Genomic DNA, 9,010 nt, shown 5'->3' with positions numbered 1-9,010 from the left:
CATGTTCATTCAGTTTTTGGAAGAAAGACTAGAAATGATCATGTATAAATTACACATTCCATTAAATTTTCTGCTTTTTGAGTCTGAGAAAATTAACAACTGCACATTATTTCAGTTGTATTATATAAGGGTGAACTAAAACTAATGGAAATTCAGTGGAGTTAAATTTTTTTGACCATGTGAAATGAATCCAGCTTTATCATTCAGTTTTATCAGAATGTTTTGCCCAGTAACTGTCATTCTGCCCACGTTTTTTAAAATTGGTTGGGCCACACTTCATAGGCGTGCATGAGAAAGAGAGACAGAGAAGGGGGGTCTCATAGTTGGCCTTATACCAGTTGGTACACAGAGCTTAAGGCTGGGTCCACCTGCCAATCTTCACACACGCGACTCTGCCCCACTATGAGGGTTTCTTTAGTGTGTGTTGTGGCACCCGTTTCTATCCTGATTGGTAGATGCTCCACGGTTGACCCAAGTGGCTGGCGTTAGGATGTAATTATCATCTGAGCTCGTCTGTCTATCATCCTTTACAAACTTTTCTCCTACAAAATCCCTATAATCCACACACTCCACCCTGTCCATCACACACACACGCACAGTCAGTCCGCCCTGTCCAGTGAGACACTTCCTCTTCAGCATACACCACCAGCACACCTTCATCTACTTCTTCATTCTCTTCACACTGTGATCACATACTTTCCCCACAGTGAGAGGTAAGACCCTCTTATTTCAGCCAAGCATGGGCACTTCTGTATGTTTATTTGACACTCATGCTTTTATTTCAGCATTCGCAACTTCCATCACTGTGTGTATGAACTAATTTACCTGCTTATTAATACATTCATTTCCTTTCATTCATTTTGTCTTTAATAGTCTGAAGCTCTTCATGAGGGATATTGAGTCCTCTATAACTCAGTATGTTACCATTCTGTCAGGAACTTCAGCCACTGGGGGTCCTCATCTTTGTTAGCTCTAGAGAGTGTTAGATGGGGGGTTGGAGCTGAACATTGCAGGAAAATATGTCTTTAGAAGCAGGACCATTGGGATACTAGTGCAGTAGCCTGTCTGTTTATGTCTGTGCCAACCAGATTTCAGAAACTCGTACATGGTTTTGAACTGCAGCCCACCAGGGAATGTGAAATGCGTTCCTCAATGAAGTTTTAGCTCATAGAATTATTAGCTGAATGCAAGTAGGCCAACATATCAGCAGCAGATGAAGCTGATGTGATAAATGGATTTTGCAAATGTAGTTTTTTGATGCCCCGTATGACTGATGTTCTCTGTTTCTCATATAAACTATATTACCTGCGGTAAATTTTTAAGACACTTACTCATCCAATTTTTATAGGCAATACAGGATCAACCTCTCTCTCTCTCTCTCTCTCTCTCCCTCTCTCCCTCTCTGTCTCTGGTATGTTTGTTCATGCTGACTGGCTGAGGTCAGGTTTAAATGTTAGCTCTGAGGGATCAGAGATTTAAGCCAGCTTTAGATCATATCCCCATTGTTATCATTGTTATAACACAGTTGCTCCATCTCATTACGAGCTTTGCTGTTGTCCATATCTGGCTATCAGTCAGTTGTCCTTTTAGTTAAATCTCAAGTCAAATTTTTCCATTAAGAGAACTTATTCTATGTGAAGGATTTGCAAACCCCTCCAAAAGGCCATTTTCATTTTGTTTAGTGGAAGTTGTTGTGGCTTTTCAGCCAAAACATATCCATTGAAAGACTCCACATGGTAGACTGCAGTGATTCACTCAGATGTGCCATTTAATCGAGTACAACAGGCCTTACTGTCAATCAACAAACAGATTCTCTCATCTCAAAGTATTTTCTGTCGCATTGCTGCTCTTCTGGTTTAAGATGTGGCTGCATTTGAAAAGTTTAATTCCAAAATGTTGTTTATCCATCTGTAACAATTTTGCACATGGCAAGTTTTTGAAAAGAATAAGAGAAAATGTATAAATAAATTTGGTATTAATCATAGTGTAGCATTGATCCTTCTTGTATGTGTAAAGCCAACTTCCAACAATGTATATCATAAAAAAAATAACAAGAAATCTTGAAAATTGGAATGCGTTTTGGAGCAAAAATTCATTTGTAGTTTCAAAAAGCCGTATCTAAACTCGGGCTAATTGCATACAAATGCTTCAACAAACATGGTATGTGTTTCTGGGTAAGTCACACAATGTTCCCTGAAATGAGTCATTATCAGCTCATGGCTGTGGATTAAGTGCTAATAATAACTTTAGCCAGCGCTAATACAGCAGTGTTTCCCAGTTGAAACGTTTCGATCCCTCTCTGTCACTTTGTCTCTCATTGGTAACAGGGCTGGAGGCGTTTTTGTGTTGCTGAGGCATCTAATGACCTTCTGTCTCTGTCTCTCTCTCTGTCTCTGTTTCTGTCTCCAGTGTCTGCATTTTCTACCATGTCTGACATAGAGGAGGAGCATGAGTGAGTAGCTCAGTCCACCTTTTATTCAAATAGCATTTCAAAACTCCATTAAACTTTAATTCCATTAACAGGACTTTTCTCTTCTCTTTTAGGGAACAGGCTGGAGGTAAGGTTTCTGATGTCTTTGTCACTGCTGTGTTAAACCATCACTAATTCTAATCACTGACTCCCTCTGTGTAACAGACCTGCACTAAAGAGTGGAGGTCTGCATTCTTTATTCCTCTATTTCACACTCCCTCTCTCTCCAGGCAGAGGAAGAGAAAAGGCCTTGAGTGTGAAACATGAAGCTGTCTCTCTGTGTTCCTGTGTGAAACGTCAAATCCTGTATTAGAATCATTATTCTGTACAAGACATGGTTCTTCAAGGGTTCTTTAGTAAAGACAATGGTTCTATAAAGAACCATGAACACTCAAAGAACCCTTTGCATTCTTAAATGGTTCTTTGCATGGTGAAATGTTCTTCAGATTGATGGAGAATGTGTTGTATATGGTTCTGTATAGAACCTTTTTGAAAATGGTTCTATATAGCACCAAAAAAGGGTTCTGCTACTGTTACGGTGTCAAGCTTGTAACAGCAGAAGAACCCTTTTTGGTGCTAGATAGAACCATACATAGACAGAGTGAGTGAGTGAGTACATTAATGCTTACTGACCAGATAAAGAGCTTTTTATATCCAATTTTCTCAGGTACCTGATATTTTTGCACGGTACTGTATAAACTTTCAGTTCCATTTGGAGATGTGCAAATTTGCATTTTGCCTTCATTTTGAACTTTTCGTTCATCCAGATCAACTTTCATATCATCAGCTCTGACTCCCCATTCATCAAAATGTGTATGTGTTACTTTCAGTATTTTCTTTGTTCCTCTGGCTGCATCTGTCTGAACTGAGGCTCTTTGCTGTCCTCTTCTATTCTGTTTTTCTGTTGGTTTGTGGACAGGAACATTGATAATTTGAATCTAGTACCGATCGCACATCAATATTGATGGGTACCTTTATCGGGCTGATATATGCAGAAAATGCTGTATTGAATATCGAAGGGAAAAAGGAGTGAATCTGATTAAGTCCTGTAACAAATCTGTCCTGAAATAGCAGACTCACAATGTGTAATGTGGTGTCAGCTGTGGGGTATTAGTGTCTTTGTTTAGGTTAACACTCTACTCTAGGGCAGTGTTCATAAGGCAACTGACATAGACTTACAATTTGTAGTCTACAGTCTACAGCAGGGGAGGTCAAACTCAACCACTAAAAGTCCCATATTTAAAACAAAATCTCAGCAAATCTGTGGGCCAGCTGTGTTTTTTTATTTCAGTTTTACTTAACATTTTGCCTTGACCCGATCGAGCCATTGTTTATCCAAATTATGCCAAAACGGCAACAGGCATAATAGGCACTGAATACTCGTCCAAAAATAATTCTAAATAAAGATAAATTGTTTTAAAAAACTACCTATTTGCTTGAACTAGACACCAGGCATGTTTTCTTTTTGTGTAACCGCTGGCCCATAGATTGTTGTTGGGGGAAGGGGGTTGGAAATGCACACTATGTTGCAGTGCATGCTGGGGACTGTAGTGCATCTCAGGGTGAAACAGGCTACTAAGAATAGAAAATTAAAATAATTTTATGGGCCAAAGACTGTGTCATGGGCCTGACGTGGCCTGTGGGCCTTGTGTTTGACACATGGGGTCTACAGTCTGTAAAGAAAAAAAATCTGAAACGAGGATGACGTATCGGCCGATCCACAAGGTGTCAATATCAGTATCAGTATTGGAAAAGATAGGGTGGTATCATGCCATCTTTAGGGTGTAGTTACTAACTAGATATCATATTGTAACTGCCTAATTCACACCAGATGGGGTGAAAGAGTTCAGTGACTAAGTGGACTTTTTTTTGTGACTAAGTGGACTTTGTGTTTTCCATGCTCCTCCTTTTTTTTCGGGTCAGAAGAGGAACGCCCGAAATACAAGTATGACTCCCACCTCTTTCTCTCTCTCACATACAGACAGAGCATTACAAATATTTGTCATTTCAGCACAAACAGTTTCTGTTACGCTAGTTACATATTGTATGTGTGTGCTTGCATGCATGCAGGCCAATGCACTCTCAGCTGGGCGCCCCCAAAATCCCAGAAGGGGAGCGAGTAGATTTTGATGTGAGTTAAATTCTTCACTATCAGCACCAACACATGGTTCATTATACACTTCTGCATTTCAGCACTCACTCTGTCTGCACCAGTTCCTCTATTTGGGTTTCATTCTTTCTGTAGGACATCCACAGGAAGCGGATGGAGAAAGATCTGCTGGAACTGCAGACTCTGATAGAAGTTCACTTTGACCAGAGGAAGAGGGAAGAGGAGGAACTGATCGCTCTGAAAGAAAGAATTGTCGGTCAACCTCTCTCTCTTCATCTAATCCTTTCTTATCTTTTTCTGGTGAATAGCAGGCCTCATACTGAGTGGGTGCCATTTGGCACAAGCACCAGGGCTGTTCATTCTTTATTTATGAATAGATAAAAAAATGCTTAAAGTAAAACTACATGAGTCAGTCGGTCATTTATTTATTTTTTTAGGGTTTATTTAATTTTTTTATATACATTGTATTTCAGTGTATTTCTCTGATGTGGCATATAAAGATTGACTTACAGGGCTCATATCCTACATATATCATGTATTTTAGTGAAGAGCAATCCACCTTGGGAGCCACAAAATTTGATGTCCATTTTATTGAAGTAACGTTTTACCGTCTTGGCTGTAAATATGTCTCAGTATATGCTAATGTACTAGTGTAGACTAAAAAATATAAATGAAAACTCACAGTTACTTTGCTCTGCTTTAAGCTGTAGCTCAGCTATAGTTGCTATTCTCACGTCTCTGGCAGGAAACTTTTCTGAAAAGTAGAATAGGTTCTTCCAAAATGTCTCTCAGCGGTCAAGTTTTTTTGATTGAAGTCAGCTTGTCATTTACCAGGTTCTTGAGGTGCCAGAATGTAACTGCTGCACCGTTTAAGGTGGAACGAGACAATTCCAACAAGAAACTGACTTTAGCTTTGTGACTTTTTAGTGTTTGACAGTTTCTCGTTGCAGATTAAACATATCAAGAAACCAGCTGGAGTGCTTTTAAATGCAAATAAGTCTGTCCAATTATCGGTGTTCATCTTCTCTTCTTTGCCGTTTTGTAAGCTACTAGCTAGGCAAGACTGATGTCTGCATTGCTGTGTGACCAGCAGTCTGTGAGCTAATCTTCAGGGTTAAAAGGTGAATTAGCAGCGTTTAAAACAATTTATGAATTAACTCCAGAGTTTAAGACCATATGTTGTTGGAAGTGTGTGTTAGAAGACTCAGCAAAGCTTCATGTTACTGCAACAGTGGATTATTTTATTTTTAACCTAAAAATCCAGTTCTGTGGAGGCGCAAGAGGGCAGTGACAAAGCCGCATATGGCTCCGGAGCCATACATTCATGGCCCCTGCTTCATGGTCCACTTATAATATTTTTTTGGCTTGTTCTGTGAACAGTCATAGTTCATTTTTATGTAACCATTTTCCAACTTCTGTGTATCCCTTAGAATAAAACAGGCTGTTTTTGTTAATGCGCCTTTAAGACTGATAGATGTATTAGAGCTGTTTTTTCTCTGTTGCAACTCATTCAAAATCAGTCAGGGCTAAAACACATCTTATAATGTCAGTGTGAATGGCCTGCTATAGGCTGAATAGGTGGATATAAGTTAGTTTATATATATAGACTGAATGGTAAGCTTTTAAACTTTAACAGTGATTACATACTACAGCTAACTCTTATATAAAGGGTACAAACAAATGAGGTTTTCTGTGATATGGGCCCTTTACCTTGTAGATTTATTAACTTTTTTTTTGTTAAAAAGAGAAACATAACCTTAAAGTGACTTGACACAGGTTTTACTGAAGCATCTGTGTTTGTCAGGAGAATCGCAGGGCTGAGAGGGCAGAGCAGCAGAGGGTCAGAGCAGAGAAAGAGAGAGACCGGCAGACCAGGATTGCGGTGAGAGCAAGAGGAGGAATTGGGACTCTAACTGTCTCAGCAGTTCAGCTTTTATTTTTTCTGAACATGCACTGACTTGTTCTCTCTGGCCTGTTCTTAGGAGGAGCGTCAGAGGAAGGAGGACGAAGAGGCGAAGAAGAGGGCCGATGATGAGGCTAAGAAGAAGAAAGTTCTGTCCAACATGGGAGCACATTTTGGAGGCTTTCTTGCTAAGGTTCAGAGTTCATGCACTTTCACCAGTGCATATTGCTTTGTCTGTTTACTCTCAGATTGTCATTCCGTCTGTTGCCCTGTATCCGTATTGGTTGATGGCGCAGGCGGAGCAGAGGAGAGGAGGAAAAAGACAAACAGGCAGAGAAATAAAAAGGAAGACTCTGGCAGAGAGACATAAACCTCTTGCTATTGACAACCTGAGAGAGGATGGACTGAGGTGAGCGTGAACTCATACACTCACCTTGTACTTCCACTCACTGACCACTTTATGAGCTCCACCTATGCATATATGGACCACTGTACAGAAACTGTAGAAAAATATTTTATGATTTATTTAAACTCAAGGCTTGAGTTTTTTCTATCAGGATGTGTCTGTCCCAAATTCCAACCCCCAAAATTTACACATTTACTTTTAAAAAAGAATATTTGTGAAAGTAATACTTACATTTATTTGCATTTTTCTCAGTGTTGTTTTTTAAAATATTTATTTGGTTTCTTTCAAACTGACATTGAAAGATTTAGATTGATCATGAGAAAAAAACTTGCTGTCCTATGTTTTCATGTCACTACTGAAACACAGACTTTTAGTTTGTAGGCAGAGCCTTATTTTAGCCACACCCCTGCATTTCAGAGCAGGAAGTAAGACTGCATCCCTGTCCCTCGTGGCCACACGGTGAGCAGATAGATACCACTGTTTTGAAGTAAACGTGTCCCAAAGTGTGTAACATTAAGAACTGTCACTACTGTTTTAATGAAAATATTATGATTTTGTGTGTACAAAACTGTGTTTACTAGCATTGTACTGGCTAACATTTTTACCTCAAAATTAGCTAAACCGGTCAGTACCGAAACATTCAGTAAAGTTTTGCTAAGTTGTGATTGTTTTGGTAGTAATAAAACAGAATGTTCAACCATTAGTTTTAATGAAAAACATAATTAAGGTATAGGGTCAGTCACAGCAAAATGATTTCAGTCAAAAGTGTAAGTCAGTTAAAAGTCTGAAATACTGACTTTGAATCAGTTTGGTAGAATAATCCCTATACAGTGGCCCTAAAAAGTATTTGGACATTTGTGTCATTCTTACAAATGAATTGTCACTGTTAGGAAATAAAATGTCAAATCAAGTTCCTTTATTTTAAATAGGCTATTCCAAGGCATGTTTTCCATGATCCCATCAATGAACACAAGCTTACCAACACCATTATGACAAAAACAGTGTCGACTTGGATCAGTTGGAATTCTTCTCCAGGCTTTCCCCACACTAAGAGTCTACCACCAGTGTGATGATGTGCTTCTCTGAAACAAATATCATCTTCTTCAACATTTTATGAAGTAACCTTAAGAACTTCACTGAAGTTTACCAATGCTCAGTGCCAAAATTCTGTTTGGGGCCAGAGTAGATGTACAATTACAGAGTGTAGCCCATCTGTTAATATGCACAATGCATTATCCACCCTCTACCTCATTCATCAGTGATCAGTTTCTGACCACAGGACTGCTTTTGACCAAGTGATGGATCATTCTCAGCACAGCAAGGACACTGGCATGGTAGTGGTATGGTAGTATGTGTGGTGCTGGTGCACCAGCAATATGGTGCTACAAGGCATGTGTTTTAATAAAGGGGACAGTTACTGTAATTAGCGTATCACTCTTAAGTAAGAAAAGCCTATGATAAAAATGACTGTGTGTGTAGGGAGCGTGCCAGAGAGATGTGGGAGTGGATCTATGAGCTGGAGTCAGAGAAGTTTGACCTGATGGAGAAGATGTGGAGGCAGAAATATGAGGTCAGATTACATTTTACATTTAATCAGTCAATTTTGTTATTTTACAATAAAAGTGAAATTGGCAAAAGAGTCGACTGCCAATAATACTATTCCTGTCTGATCTATTTTTAGATCAAAGTGCTTCTGAATCGCATCTCCCATGCTCAAAAATTGTAAGATCATCTTAGTGGTGTTTGTTAGACTGAAAGAAATGAATGAATGAAATGAGTGAGTGCATGAGGTCTGTTTTCTACATACAAAGAGCCATATGTTATAATAATATAACTTTATTGCATCTTTCTCCTGTTTACAGTAAGAAGGGCACAGGAGGCAAGGGCAAAGTTGGAGGACGTTGGAAGTGAATGCACACCAAAATATACAAAATTTCAACACAAAAACATACAATATTTTATTCCAATTTAAATTTAGGGGGTTTTAATGCATGAAATAGGTTGTGAGTAAATAATAGTGTGTTGCTAACTGTACATTATTTACCTTACCTATACATTAAAATTCAGACATTTAGCCAAAACATGTTATTACTGTGTTTTTATTACATTGTGTGGAATTGA

At 38.9% G+C, this 9,010-nt stretch overlaps 1 protein-coding gene across 3 annotated transcripts; it reads left to right on the top strand.

The window, feature by feature from the left end:
- The first annotated feature begins 629 nt into the window (after positions 1 to 629).
- Positions 630 to 8,970, top strand: LOC118822412 (troponin T, slow skeletal muscle-like). Of its 3 annotated transcripts, none has more exons than XM_036591454.1 (12): positions 636 to 713; positions 2,410 to 2,452; positions 2,545 to 2,558; positions 4,394 to 4,415; positions 4,541 to 4,601; positions 4,716 to 4,832; positions 6,385 to 6,462; positions 6,563 to 6,676; positions 6,780 to 6,892; positions 8,369 to 8,459; positions 8,571 to 8,611; positions 8,752 to 8,970. In XM_036591454.1, the coding sequence occupies exons 2-12, from the start codon at positions 2,427 to 2,429 to the stop codon at positions 8,798 to 8,800; spliced, it is 726 nt and encodes a 241-aa protein (XP_036447347.1). In that variant the 5' UTR covers positions 636 to 713; positions 2,410 to 2,426; the 3' UTR covers positions 8,801 to 8,970. The 3 variants fall into 3 exon arrangements, with proteins under 3 accessions (XP_036447366.1, XP_036447347.1, XP_036447356.1); XM_036591463.1 differs by having other exon boundaries at positions 644 to 713; positions 4,397 to 4,415; XM_036591473.1 differs by lacking the exon at positions 8,571 to 8,611 and having other exon boundaries at positions 630 to 713.
- Positions 8,971 to 9,010: the final 40 nt, after the last annotated feature.

This window comes from Colossoma macropomum, unplaced genomic scaffold (assembly GCF_904425465.1).
Source record: "Colossoma macropomum unplaced genomic scaffold, Colossoma_macropomum, whole genome shotgun sequence".
NCBI lineage: Eukaryota > Metazoa > Chordata > Actinopteri > Characiformes > Serrasalmidae > Colossoma > Colossoma macropomum.
This window is presented reverse-complemented; position numbering and strand designations above follow the sequence as displayed.